The sequence below is a fragment of the Panthera tigris genome, chromosome B1 (assembly GCF_018350195.1).
Source record: "Panthera tigris isolate Pti1 chromosome B1, P.tigris_Pti1_mat1.1, whole genome shotgun sequence".
Lineage (NCBI taxonomy): Eukaryota > Metazoa > Chordata > Mammalia > Carnivora > Felidae > Panthera > Panthera tigris.
In genome coordinates, this window is record NC_056663.1 from 36,008,706 (window position 1) to 36,033,184 (window position 24,479).

Below are 24,479 nucleotides of genomic sequence, written 5' to 3' on the forward strand. Positions count from 1 at the left end.
CTCCCCCAGGAAGTGAGAAGGACTGTGTTAAGCTCTAGCTTTGCTTGCTATGGTCCTTGGGTAGGAGTCCGATGAGTTTGTTGGTTCTTTCTTCCTGGCCTGTTCCTTCTGGCCTCTGGGAGACCTGTGGGCCCAGGGCAGCTGCCCCTGCTCAGGCACTGGTAGGTGGGGGCCTTCCAGTCTTGGGAACTGCTCTGTGGGGGCTGGGGGTGAGCTCCTCCTGGAGCCACCCCTGGTGCTTAAAGGTGGCCAGGCAGGCTGTTACAGGACAAGGCTGCAGGCCTCAGGTTTCTAGGAAGTTTTGTGGCAGAATGTGAAGGCTCCTGAAGTTTCTTTTGCTCTAAACCATTCTCAATGGCAGCACCACTGACATTTTGACCTGGATAATTCTCTCCTGTGGGAAGAGCTGTCCTGTGCACTGTAGGATATTTAGCAGTGTCCCTGCCTCTACCCTTTGGATGCCAGTAGCAGCCCGCTGAGTTGTGACAACCAAAAATGTCTCCAGATATTGCCAAATGCCTCTTGGGGGCACAACTTTAGTGTTGTAGAGAAGCAGCACTCTAAACTGTGAAATGAAAGACTTTCCTGTAAGACCCTAAACCCTTTCAAATGAAGAATTCTCTAGGAGAGTGTTTCTCAAACTTTCTTTTTCCATTATGGCCCCGCTAAGGAGAAAAGCAATTCTCTGTAGAGAAACACTGTCTTAGTCTGCTTTGGCTGCCATAACAAAATACCATAGACTGGGGAGCTTATACAACGGAAATTTATTATCTCATAGTTCTGGAGGCTGGAAGTTTAAGATCAAGGGCTGGCAGGGTTTGGTTTCTGGTGAGAGCTCCTTTCCTGGCTTGCAGATGGCCACCTTCTCACTGTGTCCTCACAGGGTGGGGTGCCGGTAGGGTAAGAAAGAGGGAGCGGGGGAGAGAGAGAGAGAGAGAGAGAGGGAGAGGGAGAGAGAGAGAGAAAGCTCTTCTTTTTCTTATGAGGACACCAGTTCTATTATGGCTCTACCACCTCACCTTTATGACCTCATTTAACCTTAATTACCTCCTAAAAGCTCTGTTTGCAGGTATAGTCACATTGGAGGTTAGGACTTCAGCATATGAATTTGGTGGGCACAATTTGGTCCATAGCAAGTGCCAAGGAATACCTGCTTTTTTTTTTTTGCCTGCCCAAGAACCGATTTTTGCTCGGTTGGGGGTGATACTCTCTGCTCCCATTGAGAATACATGCTCTAAGGGATTGAGATGGGAAGATACCTATATACCTGGTGGGAGAAATCCTGGAACCCTATCAGAAAGGAGGCACTGGCCAAAGGGTGACCATCTAGATATACCCTTGGGCCCTGGCAGTGGTTGGGGGTGGTGGTGAATGAAATGGAGACTTCAGAGCTGATCCTGGTTAGTTTTGGATAGAAATCCACCTTTGGCCACTCCTTTTGAGACAGTTTTGGGGCTCAGGTGCAGGTTGAGAATATCATCAGCAGGTGATGATGGAGTAGGGATGCCTTGCAGCCCTGATGTAACCATTCCCCACCCTGCCAGCTGAGCACTACTACATGGGTGGGAGTCATTGGGTTTATCTCCAACAAAGAAATAGTTTTGACTTGTGCCCTGAAGGATGAAGGTCAGAGGTCTGCTTCCCAGACTCACACTAAACATCTTTCTAGCAGAAAATCTTTATGCGATGGGCGTGATACTCTGCAGGACAAGGACATTGACAAGACAAATGAGGAAATGATTGGGTTTCAGCTCACTGAATCAGCTTTCTTTATCTACTTCCCAGGTGAAACTGGGTCCCACATGACCCTGGATCCCTGGGCTCTGGGGCCCACTCCCCATAGAGTGGAGGGGTGCCTTCGAGGTCTTGGCAGCTCCCCCCTCATTGCTCCTGTTGACCCCTCTCCACCCAGAGTAGCTGCAGAGATGGTGCATGGGTGGCCCTGTCGGAGAAACTTGGGCACATAACTGGGTGGAGGGCCCTGGCCAGGCCATCGAGAAACTAAGTGGGCCAGGGTGGGGCACACAGCAGAAGGAAGGCTGGATGGGGGGCTGGGAGGCCCGGGTACCACTACATTCTCTCACCCAAATTAACTGAGGGGCTTTGGGCAGGTCACTTCCCTGCTGCAGACCTTATGTTTCATTTTGGAAGAAGGAAGACCTAACCTTAGAGCAGGGCTCCCTAATTTTTTCCCACCAAGGCACACAGACAGTGGCATTATTGCCTGGCATACTAGGGTGAGCAGAGCATCTTGGAGCTTAGGGGAACATGGGCCCCTGTCTGGCTGCCCCGTAGGGTCAGTATCTGGGCACAGATGTCACCTGCCTGTGGCTTGCTAGCTGGGAAGGCCTGGCCTGTGGGACCCAAGATCTGCACTGGCGCTTTAGGATGATAAGGCTGCCACCCTGTAGGACTGTATGGAGCCCTTCTCCACTTCTATACACCCATATTTGACTGTGCATTGCCTCTTCCATCATCTGTGTGGAAAGGCTGTGAGTGGGGAGCATGGGGTCTTTGTGGCCCTTCTCTACACCATGATACCCCCAGTCAGGGCCCTAGGAACTCAGAAAAGGGTGCTCCTGTATCTTTGGGGCTCAGTTGCCACTATATCCTTAACATCTACTGCCTAAGAATTTGGGCCCCTGTCATTGGGTCCTCCTGGAACATGTGTTCTTTAACTCTGGACTCCTCTGTCTGTTTGGTTTTTAGAAAGTCCTGCTGGGATTCTCTTGGCAAAAAAGCTGCCAGGATTCCTCTAGCACTCTCTGATGCCAGAGGCCCTGGGGTAAAGGCAAACCTCCCCTCTGATCTGCCTAGTTCAAAGACTAGGCTTAGGGTTAGGGTCAGTGACTGGGAGTAGGATTACTGGTGTCCCGATAGCCCTGAGTCTAAGGCCAGGAGGAGAGCAGTCTGGCTGTGCCCCGAACCATGGCCACAGTGATGTTTGAGGCATCCAGGTGGGAAGGGAGTGCTCATGGAGAACTGAGGTTTTTCCTGTTTCTAGCAATTCAGCTGCCCTTGCAAGCATAAAATGGAGTGTTTAGGGAGTTAGTCCAGTGCACAAAAAGTGTGGGCCTTGAAATGATAGTCCAGGGTTTGAATCTTGACCTGAACACTTATAATTTTTTTATTTTGAGAGGGGAAGGGGGGGGGAGAGGGACAGATAGGGAGAGAGAGACAATCTTAAGCAGGCCCCATCCTGAGCATGGAGCCAGACGCAGGGCTTGGTCCCATGACCCTGGGATTCTGACCTGAGCCAACATCAAGAGTCAGATGCTCAACTGACTGAGTCACCCAGGTGCCCCACCAACCTAGCCACTTAGGGGAGTGTGATCTTGGGCCTCATTGGGCCTTTTTGAGCTGTAGTGCCTATGTTTGTAAAATGGGAACGTGATACCTACCAACAGTGTTGATACAGAGGATTCACCGAGAATGGATGTAGGGTAACAGAATTAGTCATCCTCTCTTTGCTGAGGATGTTTAGTAGGGGACAGGGGGTTTGGGGAGCTGAAATTGAGAGTCCCTCCATTCCTGGGTATGACCCTGTGAATACTGAATACCAGCTGGTAGCATCTGGGGTTGCAGGAGAGGATGGAACAGGTGAAGAGAAGAAGAGCTTCTTAAGGGAAGGAGAGATCGTTCAGGCAGAGAGAGGTTGTGGAAGGGTTTCATGGAGAGTGAGGGAAGTGGTACCTCTCTGTTCACATGGAGGGAGGCCATCACTGTGAGGGGCAAGGGTCTGGGAGGCCCAGGCAGTGGTTTCCCTCGCAGTCACGGGCCTTGCCTCAGGGACAGGCTGTGCATTCCTGGTGAAGGACGGGGCCTCCAGGGCCTCCATCCCATGCAGGCCTTAGCAGATGCATGTGTGTGGAGCATATTTATGCAAACCTGTCTTTTCTGTAGCTATAAAGGAACTCAGAGATCACCTAGGCCCACCTCTTCCCCTGACAGAAAAGGAAGCTGAGACCATGAGAACTGGGACAGACTGGATTGGGATTCAAGTCCTTGCTCCCACTCCTGTGCAGTGTCTGCCTCAGGCAGGTGCCTCTAAGCCCTGGTTTCTTCTTACACAGCAAGGGGCTGATGGAAACACCTACCTTCTAATTTTTGTTGGGACTAAATGAGATACTGCAGGTAAATCCTTACCCAGAGCTGGGGCATATTGCACTACAATATTTAAAACTTATTATGGAGTGATTTCTCTAAGGGTAATATGGCAGGCTATGGCAGGGCTGGCCTGGAAGCTTGCATTTGGGAAATGGTTGCAAGCCTTTGGGTGACACGAGGCTGCCTCCCACCCACGATAGTGCTTGGTGGGGGCTGGAGTGGGAGGTGACTGGGCAATTTTCAGGGCAAGTAGGACCTGGGGGCTTCTGCTGAGCCACCCTGGCCTTGTTGAGCTACACTGTGGAGGGATGGGGATACGTGGAGGCTGGCAAGACATCTGGGTCTGGGACCTTTTGTGGGTTGGAGGAAGAAGCTGTGGGCGGCGTCTGCCTCAGTTGGCCAGTAAGCCTCTGGGGTGGGCAGTCTTGCTTGGATGGGGGCAGGAAAGGCCTAAGGATGTTCTTGTTTTAGGCTCCAGTGGCCCTTTTTTGGGGGCTCAGGAGTGGAGGGAACCCTGTTCCTGCCCAGAACCTGGCGGGTGGCCCCTGACAGATGAATGCCACCACACTCTGACGTGTTGTGATTGTGGGTGTTGGTCTCTGTGTCTACGCATCCATGCCTGTCTGGGGGTGCCTAGCACTGTGCTGTGCTCCTACTACATATCCATAGAGGATAGACTAGTGGGTGGGTCTAGACTAGTGGGTGGGCCTGCTAGACCTAATTTGAATCTTGGCCTTGCCCTACCAGCTGGGAGACCACAGGGCGGGTCACTTGACCTTTCTGGACCTCATTTACTGACCTGTAAGATGGAGTGGCTGGGCCTGCCTGGCGAGGATTGGTGGGGACACATGCACGGTTCCTCATGTGGTACTGGGGCACCTTAGATGGTGGCCAAGGGCAGCACTGTTGAGGGCTGGAGGGAACTAATGGCTTAGTGTGGGGTGTTAGACCGGACAAGGAAAGGTGATGAAGAGGGCCAAGCAAGTCTGAGGGGGCCTGTGTGTGCTGCATCTTAGGAGTATCTGAGGTTTACAGAAGGGCGGGTTGCTCATAAGTGCTTCATGGGAGAGATGGGGCGGGGACCGACATGTTTTGTTCAGTAAACATTGAGCTCTCTGTGTTCCTGATACTGCGTCAGACACTGCTTTAGAGTGACTCAGACTCATGTCCTCACTGTCTACGGGGGTAGGCAGACACCCACTTAGACACCCATGAGGAGGCTTATTGTTGGTGGCAGTGTAGACCAAGTGCTGCCGTGAGAGTTCAAGTATCCTGGGGAAGTCAGGAAAGTCTTGGAAGAGGAGACATGGGGGCCTGGGAATGCCATTCTTGGTAGTGTCATGGCCTAGAGGGAGGCCTGGCTCACCTGGGATGATGAAGGAACCACACATCTTCTGGGCCTGGTGGGCTCTGAGAACAGTGAATACAGACCCTTGTGGCAGATGGGAGATTGGCCTCTCTGGGGTCTCTTCCCTTGGGACTCCTGCCCCAGACTTCTCCTGGATGGAGCTGTGCATGACTGCTTGGCTAGGGAGCCTGGGTCCCTGGGGAGGGGCTGAGCTGCCCTTGGATGAGGGAGAGGCTTAGTACTGGGCTCCAGAGCCAGTCCCCTGTGAAGGTTGCCTCAGTGCTCTGCTGGGTGCCTAGGGAGGCCTGTTCCCTTCCCCTGCTCCTCTGAGGGGGGGCCTGAGCCTTCGTGCCACCAGTCCCTCCTCCCTTCGTGTTGCTTAGCAGGGATGGGTGAGCCAGGGCGTTACTGGCTCAGCCTCAGCCTGTGGGCTGGTGCCTCTCAGAAACCCCCTTCTGAGGCAGCCCCTGTGAGGTGGTAGTAGGGGAGGTTTGGGGATATCAGGGGAGGAACTGAAGGAACAGGCAGCCTCTCTCCCTGCCCCTCTGCACAGTGGCTTAGGTGATAAACTGCTTATCCTCAGGTTGTCTCCCTGAGCCGAATGCAGAAGTGTGTTATTTAAATTTCAAAATCACATTCTTCTTCTAACAGCTGTCAGAGTCTCTGAGTGTCAACGAAAATTGGGCTTTAGCTGCAGCTCTGTCACCTCTTACACCTTCCCTTTCAGGAAGAATTCATCTGGTGGCCAGGGAGAGCTGGTGTGGGGCGGGGCAGACAGGGACTGTGGGGACAGGGAGAGGGGAGGTGACTAGGTGGATGGGGTCAGGTGAGCAGTGACTCTGGCCATGCTGAGCAGCAGGTGGGAGCACCTGGGAGGAGGCCAGCCTCCCCATCAAGGGGTGCCAAGGCGTTTCCCCCTTGTGTTTCATTTCTTCCCCTCTCCTATCAGTGCTGGTGACTCGGGGTCCTGTCATTGGGTGGGAGGATTTGCTTGTACTAAGGTGTGAGCGGGGTGTTGGTGACTTCATGTTTCATTGTCTTTGTGTCCAAAGAAGAAATTGGTATGAGAAGAAGGCAAGAAGGAAAGAATGAGTAGAACAGGAGAGAACAAAGTTTAACCCCAAGGAAACGCTTTGTAATGGTAAAATTTGACATGTCATGGTTGGGACGAGGCTTTTGGGGTGAAGACATTTTCTGGTACTTCTAAAACAATATCTCCCAGGGGCACCTACTTGTTTCCCCTTGGGTATATAAGCCAGGCTCTGCCAGCAGTGGGGATGTGGGGTGGTTCTGGGCTGGGTCTCTGCTCTTGAGAGGCTCTCAGATGGCTCTGCAAGGTTCTGTCTCCCTCTCCACCCCCTGAGCACGCTCCTGGCTTAGCCATGAACTATACTCACCTGATTTATCCTGGTGGAAGGCAGGTTTTGGGTAACTGCCCTGGGAATGCCTCTTCCAACCATATCTGTTGATGCGCTCCTTTAACCCCTAGGCTGTTGAAAGAAAGGAACAGGTTTGACTGGGGTCAGAGTGTGTGGAGGGAGGTGTGTGTGTGCGTGCGTGTGCGCATGTGCACTGTGAGCATGTTATGTGTTTGTGGAATGTGTGTATGAATTGGTATGTGTATGCATATGTGGGGTGGTATGTGTGTGTGAGGTGTGTGGGGGTGTGTGTGTTTGTGTGGTTGTATGGAGTGGTATGTATGTATGAGGTGGGGTGTGTGTGTGTGTGTGTGTGTGTGTGTGTGTGTGTATGTTGTGCCTGAGTGGGAATGAAAAAGTGGAGGGGGTGATGTGGCCCTTCTGTCAGGGGAACAATCACTGCCCTCAGCCCTCTTTTCTACCTCCTAGGGAAGCCCTGAGAACACTGGTGCAGGGGTGAATACAGAGGGACATTAGAGGATGGGAAGGCTATCTTCACGTGATTAACAAAAATAATTAGTGGACTAAACCTCTGTATGTGTATTTTGGGGCTTCCTACAGTGTGGAGGTTATGTCATCTTCTGGATGCTTCTGTCCCCTCCTGCAGAAGCAGTGTGTATGTGAATTCATTCTTAGACTCCAGGAAAATCCCTTGGGTGCTGTGCCCTGTTCTAGGTGCTGGGGAAATGTCAGTGAACAAACAAGGCAAGGGAGACTGTTGCTCTTCTGGAGCTTATTTCGATTAGCCTGAGACAGAGAAAAACAGAAAACAAGCCAACAAACAAATTAACAGTAACAACAGAAAGTGCTGAATGGCATGCAAGGATTAAATAGGAGGACAGGACAGAGGTGGCTGGTGGGTCATCCAGATTGGGAATGCCAAAGTCTGACTCCCTGGAAGGATCCAGCCATGGGAAGTCTGTGGAATGGCAGAGAGCACATCTAGGGAAAGGTCCCCAGGGCAGGACACTGTGAGGGAGGGTGGGGCCTGGGACCCAGCGAGTGAGGTGGAGGTGGTGGTTTGGGAGGTTGGGCACCTAGGTAGGCAGGGGCCAGATCACTGGGATGCTGCAGGTAAGTTAAGGACTGTGGATTTCATTTTAAGAGTGATGAGAAACCTTTCTAGGATTTTAGGCACTTGAGTAGCACAGTATGAGTTATGCTTTTTTTAAAAAAAATTTTTTTTAACGTTTATTTATTTTTGAGACAGAGAAAGACAGAGCATGAACGGGGGAGGGGCAGAGAGAGAGGGAGACACAGAATCGGAAGCAGGCTCCAGGCTCTGAGCCATCAGCCCAGAGCCTGACTTGGGGCTCGAACTCACGGACCGCGAGATCGTGACCTGAGCTGAAGTCGGATGCTTAACCGACTGAGCCACCCAGGCACCCCGAGTTATGCTTTTGAAAGCTTACTCTTGCGCTGTGGCAGAGTGGATCATGGGGCAGGGAGGGGCATGGGCAGCGGTGGGAGCCAGAGAGCAGTTAGAGGCTGTTGCACTGGCCAGAGTCCTAAGACAGTAGGGTGTATGATCTGGAATCTGTGGTGGCACAGAGCTAAGGACAACTGTGGTAATTTAGGCTTGAACAACAATGGGACTGCCATATGTCAGGATGGGGAAGGGGGAGGAGAGTTCTCTGTCTGCCACAGTAGGCTGGAGATACTAGTCAGACCTTTAGACCTCTGTCTGGAAATGCCAAGTAGGCAGTTGGATGTAAGCCTGGAGTTCTGAGGAGAGGTTAGGGTTGATATATAGATTGAGAGTCGTTAGCATATAGATGGTGTTTAAAGCTCTGGACCCATGAGGTCACCTAGTGAGAGTGTGTGGACCGAGGGGGAGGTAGGTGGGGTCTCTCCAATGCAGAGGACGAAGAGCTAGCAGAGGAGGCTGAGATGAAGGCCAGTGCGAAGGGTACCAGGGGGAGCCAAGAAAAGCACGGGTCTCAGGAGAGAGGAAGGGGTAAGACATGCTAAATGTAGCCAAGAGCTCAAGTTAGGAATGTTTCGAGACATGACCATGGCATTCGGCAGCATGGGGGTCACTAATGACCTTGACCGGAGTGTCCTTAGTGGGGCTGTGGGTTGGAAGCTTGATTTGGAGAGGATGGAAAAGAGGATGTGAGGTAGCAAGGTAAAAACAGCAACTGTAGGTGGCTTTTGGAATTTCTTGTGAAGAAGGACTTCTTATGGTGAGAAGAGTTTATTTCATAATCATTAAAAAAATTTAGCTTATGGTTGGTGCTTCCAATCCTGCATCCATTCACCAAAAATAAAAAATGCTGATGAAGGTACAGGTGAATCACATCAATATGAAATGCCTCAATTTTGGCTTTTAATTGTTATAAATACAGAATTAAAGCTGATATGCTGTTGTGGGAACTGGTGTGAGCATGGTAAAAATCCTAATTAAACAAACAAACCCACCCAAACTACATTTAAAAAGACGTATAACCCTCAAAAGTGGCTGAAAAAGTCCCTTAAAGTGTGAAATAATGAAATTTTAATTTTTAATTGCTTAAAACACAAAATTAAGCCTAATATGCCTTTTGAAGAATTGGAGAAAGCATACCAACAGTGGTTAAGATTTGACAACATATAAAATGATATTCAAAAAGCAATCGATTTTGGAATCGATTTTCAGTGAATTTGCCATTCATCAAATTGACTTTTGGTGTGTTGGTCTGCTTCCAAAAATACAGCTGACCCTGGAGGATGCTGGGGTAGCTGTGTGTTGTGTGGGGATGGAGGTGAGGGGAGAGTCCCAGAGAAGGTTGAGGATATAAGGTGGGGAGCCTGGACTAGCACTGCCACTTGGTGGGGGGCGGGGGGAGGCACCCTGAGCGGTGGGGGGAATGAAGGTTGCGGTCCCGCTGGGTCCCTGGGCCTTGAGTGAGGACAGAGGACTGGCAGGCGAGGCATGCTGGGAGTGCAAGGTCATCTCTTGGGGAAGCTGACGGTATGCAGATGCATTCATGCAGATGGTATGGGGCTCCTGGCCACCGCTCCCAGCTGAGAGGAAGATCCTGGAGGTGGTGCTCTCTTAGGCTTCTGGATGAGCAGAGGGTGCTCTGAAGTCTGCCTCTTGCTCACCAGTGAGTGACTGGGGACCCTTCTATCTTTTGGGTGTCGTGTGTGAGCCTGGGGCAAGAGGTGCATGGGTTGGACTTCTTTTAGCAGGGTTATGTGCAAACAGAGATGTGGGGGAAGATCTTTCTAGCCGGGGAACACATTCTTAAACAAGCATTTATGGTGCATGTGCCATGGACTGGAAACTGTGTGAGGCATTTTTACCTACATTATCCAGTCTAATCTTTAGCATAGTCCTGTGTGTAGGCAGCCTGGGTGTTTTATCCTCATTTTGCAGGTGAGGAAAATGAGGCTCAAAGAGGTCACATAACCTGTCTGCACATGCTTGCTCTGATAGTTGTGCAGAGCCTCAACTGCCAGAGGCTGCCTGCCCCTGCCAGGTCCTCTGCCTCCCAGTTGGGCCAGAGTTCCTGCTCATAATCACCAGCCTGGCCCCCAGCAGGGACACTGTGAAGCCTGTGGAGCGAGCCTCAGGCCAAGGGTAATTTTCCATTTGTTACTTGATTATAATCTCTTCATTTCCACTAGAATGTAAGCTCCAGGAGGGCAGGAGCATTGCCGGTTTGGTTCATTTCTCTTAGCAGTGCTTTACATGTAGTGAGTGCTCCGTGTTGGGAAAATCAGGGAATCTTGAGTGGTGGCTGGGTGTGGATGGCCTCATGAGGCTGAGGGGTGTGGAGGTGATGGTGCAGATGGCTATAGCCCAACAGGGAAGATGGGCTCCCCTTAGCTCCCACCTTTCCTGCCTTCCATCCATCCCTATTTAGTTTGTTTTGTTGACATCTCATTGTTGATGGCCTCTCTGCTCACCCTTATGTCCCTAATTATTTGGACTCAGTTGACTGTCCTTTTCTTTGAAGTTCTTGTCTTGGCTTCCATGACACCAGTGTCTCCTGACTTTCCACCACCTCCCAATGTCCACTACATGATGATGTCCAAGGCTTTGTCCTGACCCCTTTCCTCTTCTTTATTGTCACCCTCAAACTAGGCAACCTCATTTAGTCTTATGACACTAAATAGCTTCCATGTCAGTCATGGTATTTTATGCCTCTTGCTCAGATGTACCTTCTGCAATCCAGACTCATTGATTCTTCTGCCTTTTCAGTATCTCCACTTGGACATCTAGTAGGCATCTCAAACTTCAGTGAAAACAGAATTATGTGTTCAGTTCTGCCCTCCTTCTGCCCTTTAGGTCTTTCCTGTTTCACAAAGTGATTCCACCATCTACCTGGTGCTCTGGCCCAAAACTTCAGAGTTTTCCAGGATTTCTTTTTCTTCCTATTCAGCATCTGACCCATCCTGTTGGTTTTCTCTCTAAGTTATTTGCCGAATGGGCTCAGTTTTTGACATCTTTGTAGTTACCACTCTACCTAGACCACCACCTGTGGCTTCTTCTTTCACTTTTGCTTCATTAAGGAAGATCCAGCCACTTTATGTTTCCTTTTGCCTATGAACACACCAAGGTCATGCTTGTCTCAGGACCTTTGCACCTGCTTTTCCTTTTGCTTGGGATTCTCTTACTTTGGATTTTTTGCACATTTTACTCCTGCCCATCATTCTATCTCAACTTGGATGTTACCTCCTAGGACAGCCCCTTCCAGACCCCAGTCATTCTCTTCTGAATTTCCTTATGTATTTTCTTCATGGCATTTATCAGCACTTTATTTTTGTTTTTAATTTTTTTAATGTTTATTTATTTGTGTGAGAGAGAGACACACACACAGTGCAAGTGGGGGAGGGACAGAGAGAGGGAGACACAGAATCTGAAGCAAGCTCCAGGCTCTGAGCTGTCAGCACAGAGCCCGATGCGGGGCTTGAACCCACAAACTGTGAGATCATGACCTGAGCCAAAGTCGGATGCCCAACCAACTGAGCCACCCAGGTGCCCCATCAGCACTTTAAATTACCTTACTATTTATATGTTTATTACTGGTCTTTCACTAGACTGAAAGCCTCTGGAGGGAAGGGACTCTGTCTTTCCAGTTCGCAGCTGGATTTCTAGAGCATGTGGTCAGTATCTGAAAATATTTGTTGACTGACAGCTGTGTGACGGACTGGCAGTTGATAGGAAATTGGGGGCTGTGCATGAAGGCAGCCAGTGTGGCTGTGACCCCTGTATATATGAACGTGTTTCTGTGTGTATACGTGCTGTGTTTGCATGGGGCCAGGGTAGACTCCTTTTAGCCTGTTTCCAAACGAGGTGGGATGGGAGGTTTCTCACTCCCTGCAGCCGTCAGAGTCTTATACTTGTGTGGGTGCCCAGGGGCTCAGTGTGGACTTGGGGCTGGACATTGCAGCTGGAAAAGGGGTTAGGGGCAAGCAACCAGTCTGGCAGATTCCTGGAAGGCCAGAAAGGGAGCAGAAACACCTGAGGACCCATTAGCCTGCAAGTATCATAGAATGGTGAGCATCTTATTTCTGTTCCCATGGGGAGAGGCCTGTTGGTTGTTAGAAAGTCTACCTTGATGAGCTTCTTGTTTGGGTAGCAGGGGGTGAAGCCCCAGAAGGCATGCTCTACAAATTGCCTTCTGCTGAGGGTGGGCTTGGTAAATGGTGTGCTGGGTGGGATGTGTGCATATTTGAGGAATGGGCATTGGCAACTCAGCCTGTGCTCCAAGTCAGTGGTTCTGCAACTTTGGAAGGCAGCCTCAGAGTCACAGGGCAGCTTGTGAAATCCAGATTCTTAGGGACCAGCCATAGAGCTCTTGACAGAAAGGCATGGGGCCTGTGCATTTGCGTGTAACAGGCACTTCAAGTGACTCAACCAATGCAATGAAATTTAAGAACCTTGACTGTAAATCAGTTACTTCCCTCCCACTGACCAGACCAACCAGAACTGACCAGGCACACTGCTGAGGGAATGGGAGATGGGCATAAGAATAAATACTTTAATTTTATTTTGTTTAATTAATTAATTAATTAACTATTTTTATTTTAGAGAAAGAGAGAGTGTGTGAGTGGGGGTGGGGCAGGGAGAGAAGGAGAGGGAGAGAATCCCAAGCAGGCTCCATGCTGTCAGCACAAAGCCCGATGCGGGGCTCAATCTCATGACTTGAGCCCAAATCAAGAGTCAGATGCTCAACCAACTGAGCCACCCAGTGTTGTTATTTTAATAGCAGTGCATTTTAACACATAGTAGAAAAATGCAGAACTAACATAGATGTTATCATTTAGGACAAATCCGGGTAGGTATTGAAAAATTTAAAAAAGTGAGTCAATTGAGAAATTTAAAGATTTCATTTGAGAATTAAGAGATTTGAAAGAGAAATTTGACTGCTGTGTGGTGAGCCCATCTCCATATGGTGTCACACGGATATTTTAAAGATACCAGTTTGACGATCCAGGGACACATGGTCTTTGGCTCAGGGGAGCCCCCCAGGAGGGAAGAGGGGAGGTGGGTGAGGCTTCGCTGGGGTGAGGGAGCCCTTCTGCAGTTGTTTCCTGGCCCTGCTGTCACGGAGGGACAGGAAGGGAAGGGTGAGAAGGGTGTGAAAAAGCCAAGCCGTGTCCCCAGGGGCTGGAGCTGGGAGGCTGAGTTCACTGCGGTTTTGGAAAAGTACCAGGCATGGTTCAATCCCCACTCACACACCCTGAGGCAGCTGTTTCTCATCTACTCCTTGGCCCAGCTGGGCTCCTCTCGGCAGGCGTGGGAGACCCGCGTGGGTAGGAGCAGAGTGAGTGTGGAGAGCTGGCTGGCCCAGGCCTACGATGAACTTCTAGTTCCTGGGTCCTTCTCAGCTCCTGTGTGGTCTCTGCAGGGGACGGAGGGGTGGGGTAGCAGGGGCCTCCCTCCCTGCCCTTTGCACATTTTAGTTCAGGGGCTCAGGCCCACACTGGGTGAGGCTGTTGTTTGCAATCCAGCATTTCTCCTTCCTCCCCCAGTAGGGGTTCCTGAAGAGAAAACAAAGCCTTCTGAACCCATGGGAGGGGCGCTCAGTGGTGAAGGAGAGACAGTGGATGTGGGAAGGGGCTGTCTGGTGGGCTTGCCTTTCCCCGGCACATATCTCCTCACTGGTAGGGAAAGCCGTGCTTGGGCCAGCTTCTGGGGCCATTCTCCACAGGGCCGGTACCTGCTCAGGGAGGATCAGAAGGGGCATCTTCCCTGTAACTAGGCAATTGCTGTTACTGTTGCCACATTTATTGTTTTTTTTTTTTTTTTTCTAGGAAATTTACCAAGTTTTGGCCCAGGGGTTTACATTTCCCACCCCCCTAGCACAAGCTTTCACTATTCAGACTACAAATGGAAGGCACTGAGGCTGTAATTACAGCGGCATTAGCTCAGGAACACGCTGAGAGGAGCAGGAACAGGGCACCTGGGGAACCTAAAAGCAGCCGCGGGCCTAAATTAGCTGCTGCTCCGCGTGCGTTGTCGCCCTGCTCCTCTTTGGGGGCCCCCTCCATCCTCACTCTCTGCTCTCCTCCACCTCCGCCCCAGGCTGCTTTGCTTGCTCTTCCCCTCTGCCCGCCAGCATCCTGACAGGTGCAAGAAACACAGAAGAACAACCTGTCTGGTGTAGAGGTGGTGTCCCCAGAATAGCCTTTGTGTGGATGTGTGTCCTTGGATCTCGATGCGGGCAGGCTGGTTTGGCTGCAGCTTAGGGGACAGCTTGGGAGGCCGCACCCCACCGGGGACAAGCTCTCGCTGTGCTCTCCTGGGCCTCACTTTTGGTCTCTGTGTCCAGGTATCCTGAATTGCTGTCAGGTCCTCCCAGCTGTTGCCCCAGCTCTTTGTTCCCTTGGCCTGGGACCCCGTTCCTACTCTTTTTGCTTCCTCTGACTCATCCTGTAGGTTTAGCCGAGATGTCACTGCTTCTGTGACCCCTGGTCTGGGCAGGATGCTTTCCTCTCTGCTGCTACAGCACCCTGACTTCCCTGATGCACAGCTTAGCACTGCCATGGGCCACTCCCCTGTCTCCAGCTGGGTCTCTGGGGAAGTGCTTGCACCTAGTAGGCCTTTAGTAAAGAGTTGAAAACCAACCTTGATTCCTTTTTGGCCTTAATCCCCCTTTTGCTTTCATAACAAGAAGAGAGGGAACTTTCTCTGCCATTCTAGGGCTGTTGTTGGCAGGGTGTTGAGGTGAGGCCCAGTCTTCATCCATTGTCTCCTGACTTTCACATCTGAGTCCTTCTGGACTGGGCCCTTACATTGATACTTGATTAGACATGGCCTTGTATTGACCACTATTGCTGGCTCCACATCAGTTTGGCTTCTTTAATAGTATTAGCCAACAACTTCTAAGTACTTGTTACGTATTAGATATTGTTCTAAGTACATTTATTCTTTCACTCGTCAAATTTGCATTCAACACCTACCATGTACCAGGCATTGGGAAGTATGGATATCGCAGTAAGTACAACCAACAAAGCCCCTGCTTTCAAATGGAGTTTATATGTAACACAAACAAATGATTAAGGAAGTGTATACTCTGGCAGATGGTGATGAGTTGTGGGAAAAAGAGATCAGAGAAAGGGTAAAGGGAGTGACTTCTTGTTACGTATATGGTCGGAAAGGATTCACAGATAAGGTAACATTTGAGCAGAGACCTGAAAGAAGTGAGGAAAGGTCATGGAGGAGAGCTTTCCAGGAAGCGGAAGCAGAAAGTGTGAAGGCCCTGAGGTCAGGGCACATTCCAGGAAAAGCAAGGAGGCCAGTGTGGCTGGAATGGAGGAAGTGACCAGGAGGAGGAGGTGAGGTCACATAGAGCAGTGCTGGCTAACAGAAATATGAGTCATCTACATAATTCTAAGTGTTCTAATAGCCACATTAAAAAAGTAAAAAGAAGCAAGTAAAATTAATTTTAACCATACATTTGCTTAATATATTTTCAGAATATTATTGATTCAATATATAATCAAACTAAAAAATTATTAATGAAATGCTTTATTATTTTTTTTCTTAGTGAATCTTCAAAATCTGGAGTGTATTTTCAAAATCTGGTGTGGACATCTCATTTTGGGTTTAGCCACATTTCAGGTTCAATGGCCACATGTGGCTAGTGGCTACCATATTGGACAGCACAGATATAGGGCCTTGAAGACCAGGCCCAAGCCTCTGAATGAGGGGAAGCCATAGGAAGCTTTGAGGCCTAGGAGCATTATCTCTCTGCCTTATGTTTAGAAGGTTCATTCCAGCTGCGATGAGAGGATTGTTTTGAGGCAGGGGGTGGGGTGGGTGCGAGGATAGAGCAGGGAACCTAGGAAGGAGGCTCTTGCCAGGATGTGGTGGTGATGGCTTGGACCACACTGGGAGCAGTGGTGGCGGTGAGAAGTGGTTGGATCCCGGATGTATTCTGGAGGTGGAACTGGTTGGTTTTTCTGACGTGGTGTGTGAATGAGAGAGGAGTCAAGGGAGTACCTAGAATTTTAGCCTGAGCTAGTGGGAGGGTGAGTTGTTTTCATACAGATGAGGGGAACTGGGGTGGGGGAACAGCATTGGGGGGAATGTGCGGGTTTGGTTTGGGGCCTGTTAAGGTTGAGATGCAGTGTCAGCCTTTCAGGTAGAGTGGGCAAGTAAACAGGCAGCTGGACGTGTGAATCTTGTACTCACGGGGAGGCTTGGCTGGGGACAAGCCATGAGTGCCCTGGGAAGTGGGTGCACATAGAGAAGAGGGGCTGAGCCCTGGAGGAAAAGGTGGATAGTTGTGAAGGTGAACGCAGGGTGGCAGCAGGAAGGCCAGTGGAGAGGGCAAGACTGTGAGGAAAGAGGGCCAGATGGGGTAACCTGCTGTGTCTAGTGTCCAGATGGGCTGAGGAGGAGGAAGCCCCAGGATCCCTGACCACTGGCAAGAGGGGGAAGCAGACGCTAGGCTGCAGTGGGTCCAGGTGAGACCAGAAGGGGAGAAAGAGATCGCTGGTATGGATGACTCCTTTGAGAGCTTTTGCTCTAAAGGAGAGCAGAAAAATAGGATTACCTTAATGGTGGCTATATGGTCACAAGGAGGCTTTTTTCCCTTAAAGATGGGTGATATAGTAGCTGATGGGGATGATCTAGTAGACAGAGCAAAATTATCATGCAGGAGAGAGGAAAAAATGAGCTATCTCATTCACACTCACAACCGTGCTATGTGGTAGGTACTATTTTGCAGATGGGGAAACTGAGGCAAAGGAAGATTCAGTCATTTGTCCAAAGCTGTACAGCTAGTAAGTAGCAGGGCCAGGAGTTGAATACAGATGGCTCAGTTCTATAACACCCAGTCTTAACTGCTATGCTACTGCTTCTTGGTTTCCTAGCTAGATTTGTGAGCTCTTTGAGAATGGGGCCTCCTCTTACACATTTCTATCTGACACAGCACCTAGCCAAGAGAGGGCTGTGCAGAGGTGGGGTTTGCTAGATCTTTAATGACCAAGAGACCTGAACACCAGGAATGGTGCTGGGAATGCTCGGACACCTGGGCTGGCCACGGGAGGCGGGGTGTGGGGCATGGTGTTAGCTTGCCTCAGTTTGCGTCCTCCCCACCACCTCCCAGGACCTTGCATGAAGTGGATGGTGCTCAGTAAATACAGGCTAGATGAAGAATGAGTGAAAAGGCTAAGGCTCATCCATCCTAAAACCTAAGCTGATGATTCTTCTGGTGTACACAGTGTTGGCATGACCTGGTTCCTGCTCTGGTTTACCACCAGTGTGCTGGGTGGCCTTGCCCACTCAGTGCGTCAGTTTCCTTAGCTGTAAAATCAAGAGGTAGGGCTAGGTGGTCTCCCATCTGGCTCTCCCCAGAATGTCTCAGGTGGGCATGTATGGGCTGGATTCCTGCCTCCCTCCAGTCTGTCATCAGGATGGACAAGAGGCACTGTGGGTGGGGTCAGCTGGCAGTGGAGGGTCAGGTGGTCCTTAGAAGAGCTGAGACTTGTGGGATGGGGTAGCCAGCACAAAGGGAGCTTTACAGATTGTGGGAATCCTGCTTCGTGTCCAAGACATCTCACTCCAATGGCAGAGCTCAAAGCCGTGGTGCTAACGGCCGAGTCCTAACATCTAGCACATGTGCCCTTTAGCTGGTTATGCGCTCAGCCCCATTAAAGTCTGAGGCTGGACTTCAGCCTCTTACCTCTACTGCCGGGGCTCCCACCTGGAGCTTCCTTTTTAGGGGTTCTCCATGCTAACTAGCTGCTGTAGCACCCCTGCCATGTGACATTTTGAAATGTGTAGGGACAGTTTTCAGTGGTCCTGTGGTGGGGGTGAGGGTGGTGGTAGTGGTGGCTGCTGAAGATCCCATGATGAGAATTGTCCCTCCCTAAATGCCAGCAGTACCCAGAGCAGAAGCCTGTTCAAGTGTGCCATTGCAGGGTGCTCAGGGGCCTGGGAGCCCATCTTGCCTCAACTGCCACTCAGTTGTGTGATCGTGAACCAGTCATTTTATTTCCCATTATCTACTTTTGTGAACAGGGCATGAACACCTACCTAATTGCTTGCCTTTAAAAAAAAAATGTTTATTTTTTTATTTTGAGAGAGAGAGAGAGAGAGCAGGCACACCCGAGTCGGGGAGGGACAGAGAGAGAGGAAGAGAGAGAATCCCAAGCAGGCTCCACAGTGTCAGCAAAGAGCTGGGTGGCTTTATCTCACAAACATGACCTGTGCTGGAATCAAGAGTCAGACACTTAACCCACTGAGCAACCCACTCCCCTCTAGTTGCTTGCCTTTTGGGTCGTGGTAAGTTTTAAATGAGCCTGGAATAACATTCCTCATCATCTTGACTCACCACAGGTAAGGCTGGCTGTGCACCAGGTGCTGTCCTAAGCTGTGTATTATTCCCCCATTTTAATCCTTAGTGCCTGTTGGGTGACCCGTTTCACGGAGGAGGAAACTGAGGTAGAGGGCATCTTGAACCCTGGGAGGTGTGCCCAGTGGGCCTGTGGCGGTGGTCTTCCCGTGCCCCAGCAGGCCCGTGACCTCCCTTTCCTTCACCCCCAGGGACAGGGGCAGACCCGGTGGCCAGTGCCAAGAGCAACCACTGCCTGGATGCCGCCAAGGCCTGCAACCTGAACGACAACTGCAAGAAGCTGCGCTCCTCCTACATCTCCATCTGCAACCGCGAGATCTCTCCCGCGGAGCGCTGCAACCGCCGCAAGTGCCACAAGGCCCTGCGCCAGTTCTTCGACCGCGTGCCGGGCGAGTACACCTACCGCATGCTCTTCTGCTCCTGCCGAGACCGGGCGTGCGCCGAGCGCCGCCGGCAGACCATCCTGCCCAGCTGCTCCTACGAGGACAAGGAGAAGCCCAACTGCCTGGATCTCCGCGGCGTGTGCCGCACCGACCACCTGTGCCGGTATGCCCGCCCGCAGCCCCCACTCCGCGCTCCCGGGCCCTGGCGTGCGCGCGCAGACACCTGCCGTCCACTTGCTCGTTCTGACCCGCGTTTACGGTTTGTCTGCCTTCTGTGTTCACTCGTGCTTAGCACTGTGGGAATCCATGGTGAACAACCCAGCGAGCATAGAATTTCATAGAGCCTAGAGCCTGCTGGGCTGAGAAGGGACCTTCAGTGAATTCGGCCCCACTCCTGAAGGAAACCGCCACCTCATGTCCCATTGAGGTCATGTGGCGGGCAGGATGGGGCCCTCCTAAATCGCAGAGGCAGCTCCTTACACACGGAGAGCTGAGCCAGTCTGGTGCTGGGGCAGGGTGTGGGTTCGAGTGTGACTGCCCAGGTTTGACTTTTCTACTTACTAGCTGTGTGACTCGGAGCAAGTTGTAAAAATTTCCCGAGTCGCTGCCATTCCTTCACCTGTAAACAGGAGTAAAAATGTCCACATTCGGTTATTGTGAGGATTAGGTGACATGATGTGTGTCGGAAGCTTAGCACAGAGCCTGGTGTATACTCCATTTTAATAAGCATAGCCTGATTATTAGCAAGGTTTTTTTCGGTTGTCATTACCGTGAGTTGAAATTTGCTTCTGTATAGTTCTTATGTCTTCCCTGTTTGTTGTTAAGCATTTGTTGAGTCCCTGTTGCACCCAGCGCTCAGTTCTAAGACCTGGGTGTGCAGAGGTGAACATTGTGCTCTCTGAGGAACAGCCTGTCCAGAAGGGGACGCAGACAAAGCAGGGATCCCAGTGCAGTGGCTCTCAGATGAGGCAGCATGGGGTAGGGACATCTGCTTTAGTCTGGGGCTCTAGAGGAGGGGGCCTTGAGCTAAACCTTGAAAAATGAGAAGGTGAAAGCCAGGGAACGTGTCAGTTGGAAAAGCATATGCAAAAGGCTGGAGGGTAGGAGAGAACCTGGCCTCATGGGGAACTGCAGATGGTGGGTGCACATGGAGTGTGGGTTGTGAGGTGGGGAGGCCACAGGTGGGGCTGCTGCAGAAATAGAGGCCATGGTGGCGCAGAGATATTCAGAGATTGCTTACTGTGTCCTGGATGCTGGTTTATTATATGGTTTGTCTAATTTAATTCTCACAACAAAACTACCGGGTAGATAACTATTATCATCTTTATCTGTCAAAAGAGGAGATAGAGACATAGAAGGTAGCTTGCCTAAGGTCACACAGCTCATACATTTCAGAGCTGGGATCCATCCATCCACACTGCTTTTTCCAGTGTAGCATCCTGGACTGGACTCAGATAGTGGCTGTAGGAATGAACAGAAGTGTATCATTTCAGATATGATTGGTAAGTAGACTTGACAGCACTGGGTGATTGGTTGAAAGTTCCCTGGAGGCAGAAGTCATTTCTGTTTTGTTTACTCCATACCTCGTCCTACACGTAAAGCCTGGCACATGGTGAGCACTCCACAGACGTTTCTTGAATGGATAAATGAATGGTGACCACTATGTTTCCTAGTTAAGTAATTATGGGATGAAGGAGCCATTCAGTGTGTGTGGGGGTTTTGGGTGTGTAGCATTTGAGGTGCCTGGAGGACCATTGCCATGCCCCAGGCAATGTCTGGGGCATGCTCAGTAAAGAGGCTGGAGTGGAGAAGTGGGTTTGGGAGTTGCTGGGCACCTCGTTGGTGATTAAAGCCCCAGCAGTGAGTGAAATGGTGCAGGGTGGATTGGTGGAGCCCAAGAGGGAGTCTAGGCTGGAGAGGCCTACAGATTTGGGCATCCTCAGTGTTTAGGTGATGAGAGAAGCCTTTGGTGTGGATAGTGAGGCAGAACTCTTCTGGAAATACCATTTATTCAGGGAGGGGCAAAGGAAGTGGGGCTTGTGGCAGGGAGGCTTGGAGGGTGGAAGGATAGCCAGGAGGAAGTGGGCCAGAATCCAGGAGAGAGAGGTTCCTGAGGGAGGGGGTGACTGAGACATGGTGTCTCATGGTGTGTACATGTGTGTACAAGAGAGTATGTGAGTGTGCCTGTGAGGAAGTGTGAGAGTGTGTACGTGGGGGGGCATATGGATGTGTGTGAGTTTGAGAGTGCATGAGTGTGAGAGGGAGTGTGTGAATCTGTGTGAGTGAGTGAGTGGCGGGTGGAAACCAGCTATAGTTGGTTCAGGCATGGCAGGAGGCAGAAGTGGAGGCAAACCCTCTTGTTGAGGACATGCACGCACAGGAGAGAGAGAGACACACACACACCCCATGATAGAGGCTGCAGGGGGAAGAGAGGCCTCTTTCTACCATGGGAGTGCCGGTGGGGGGGGGTCGTGTTCGATGAAGGGGAAGTGCTGTTTTGGTTTGGAAAACAAGCACTGCCTGAGTTCAGAGACAGGCCTGATCCCAAGAGCTCGCTGCAGGGCTTGGGAAAGCTGTGAAGATGGTAGGCTTTTCTCTTTTGTTTACTTAAAAAAAATAGGCCTTGTCACTTACAGACACTGATTGAGGTGATTTAAAACAAACCACACGTACAACAAGAGGATGGTTAGAGGCAGAAATCCAGGGCCCTGCAAAGGAAGTCGGGAGCCAGTGCCTCAGGTGTGCGATCTAGCAGTCACTGAGCTGGAGCTCTGTGCCTCGTGGTGGCTGGGATAAAGTGGGACCATGATGACCCACACGAGTTCCAGAGCACACTGGAAGGGAGCATGGTGGTTTTTGAATGCACATAACATCCTCTCCTTCTTCTAAGTGCTGACATGACCCACCAGGCTGTTACACATAGTGTTTGTGGAATGACAGATGGATTAGGAGCTGGGCCTGGGAGGGAACTGGAGGGCCAACCTGAGTCCAAGTCCAGTGACGACAGGCTGGAACATGCAGGAGCCTGTGCGCACCTGTGGGCCAGGTGCACCAAGGCCAGCGGACGAGCCGGCCTCAGCCGTCTCCATGAGGAGCGGTAGCAGACAAGCCACAAGAGCACCAGCATCCCCTTCATGAGTCCTGTGTTAAGGGAGGACAGTGTGTGTGGTTCCTCAATGTGGGGGTGGGGGAGGTCCATGGTCCTGAGTGAGAGGGGGGGAGTTGAGAGCAGGATAATTTCAGGCTTCTAGAACATCTGTGTCTGTTTAAAGAGCCGGAGGGATTTTTTTGTTTCTTATTCCAGGGGTGGGGGAAGCCAGAAACAGGAGATGGGGATTAAGCCTCATATTGTAGAACCAGAAGGGGTGTTTCAATGAGATTAAGGGTTGAGAAAGTCTGGAATGAGGCGTCCCTGGAGCTAAGGGCTGACAGCCTCTGAGAGGCACTAAGCCAACTGGAGGAGGCTCCATGCAACAGGACATAAATTTAGACAGCGATCGCAGGACCCGCCAACAGTGCAGTCTCTAGATGTTTGAATTCGGTCAAGTGTTGAAGTTCTAGGTGCCCCAGGATGAGGTGACAGGGTGAGCTCTCGGTCTAGAACCAGGGCATTCCTCTAACCCTCCCTGCCCAGCTCCCATCCCTGAACAGATTTAAAGTGTGGTCCTGAAAGTGGTAGGACAAGGCTGAAGGAGGATCTGCATCCAGGATGGGGCTGGCAGGGCCTGGGGGTTATAAAAGCCTGGCCAGGTGTTCTCTGGGGAGCTTTGCCTATGACTCAGAGCTGAGGCTTGAGGTACAGTGGGGCAAAACAGATTGATAGGTGGTGGGTGGAAGTGGTCACCGTGGTCACCCTAGAGCTGGCAGACCTGCCCCTGGTCTCCTGAGTGGTCCCGGGTGGGCCATTTCACTCCTCATGCCCTTGGTTTCTTCATTGATCACGTAGGGACGCTCACCAGTCTGCAAGGACCCTTCCCAGGTCTGTGAGTCTGGGTTTGGGGGCCGCTTTCTCCTCCTGCACCTCCACTTGAGGTATATTTCTGGGGAGATGAGCTCTTGGCACAAGAGAATACAACAGAGACCCCTTGTTGGGGTAGAAGGCATGGGAGGGCAGATTTGAAGGACCTAGGGACAGGCCTGGAAGGGGAGGAGTTGATGATTTTCCATGTTCTTGCAAGCCTGACTTACGGATCCATGGACCCTTTCCCCATGTCACGGAGGAGCCCAGGAGGTGATGGGTGGCTAGAGGGGGGCATGAAGAGAAGAGGTAGCCCAGACTTTGTTCTCCATATGCCTAGGGAGAAGCACCCTCCCTTTCTTGCCTAGCATTGGGTCCTTCCAGGTTTCTGCCCTCCAAGATAGGCACCACAGGTGGAAATCTTTACTGTGAAATGGGTGAACTCAGTGCCGTGACGTTTGGATCAGGAAACGGAGACCCCAAGCCTTCCTTTCCTGGTCACTTTAACGGACAAAACTGGCTTTGATGGGGATCATGGGAAAGCTTCTTTGGGCTGACTCTTGGAGAATGAGGCTCTTGCTGGCAGGCATCTCTTGGGACATGCCTGGTGCTCCAGTGCTATAGCACCCAGTCCTCACTTTGCCAAGCCTGCCTGGCCCCCTTCGCTTTCCTGCTGGGGGAGTTGGGGCCTGGCTATGCTTCTCTCCGAGTGAATCTTGGCCTAGGATTCCTGGGGGACAGCTCTGCCAGAGCCCACCTCAACTGGCACTGCATTAAAGCAAGTCTGTTGATCTGCTTTGTGGCATACCCAGGGGCAGGCCTTGTATATCCCCAGTGTGATATTTAACAGACTCCACTGTGCCGTCTTATGAAATGTCACTAAACACAAGGTGTTGGGGTTTGAAGAAGCCTTTGGTTAAACAAGGACATCTCTGTGCTGGGGCCAGAGTTTATGGGAAGCACTTCTGAATCCTCCCCTGACTCTTTGGACCAGGATCAGCGTGGAAGCTTCCTGCTCCCTGGTTCCAACTGGCCCTGAATTTGAATGCTCTGTCTCTGGCTTTTGTCTGGTTTGTATCCCATGAGCCTTTAGAGCTGTAAACTTAAGTCCAGGAGAGGCTTTTCCTTTAAAAGTCTTCTGATACAGAGTCTGGAAAGCCCAGAGAATCTCTTGGAATGAATCCATGGAATTTGGCTGAATTCTCTCACCCTAGCCCCCCAATGGGCCATGACCTACTTTTTTTTTTTTAACACAATCTTCTGATGTCTACTTTCCGCTTATACTTACTGCAAGGACAGTCTGGATTGTGCGCGCACGTGTGTGTGTGTGTGTGTGTGTGTGTGTGTGTGTGTGTGTGTGTATGTGCCTGGGAAGCTGTGGGGAGGATGGTTATGTTGTCCTGTAAACTGTGTCCCTTTCAGGCCTCGTTTAGAAGAGGCCCTCTGAAATGCCCTGTTCCTCTTGGT

The 24,479-nt window shown here is 51.0% G+C and overlaps 1 protein-coding gene across 4 annotated transcripts in view; it reads left to right on the forward strand.

Moving 5' to 3' along the window:
- The window catches only part of GFRA2 (GDNF family receptor alpha 2), a 97,202-nt gene that overhangs the window by 24,479 nt on the left and 48,244 nt on the right, over window positions 1–24,479 (forward strand). For all 4 annotated transcript variants that reach the window (XM_042983307.1, XM_042983309.1, XM_042983308.1 and 1 more), the window contains one exon: window positions 18,863–19,217. In XM_042983307.1, the coding sequence (XP_042839241.1) occupies window positions 18,863–19,217 (355 nt within the window). The remainder of the gene's footprint in view (window positions 1–18,862; window positions 19,218–24,479) is intronic.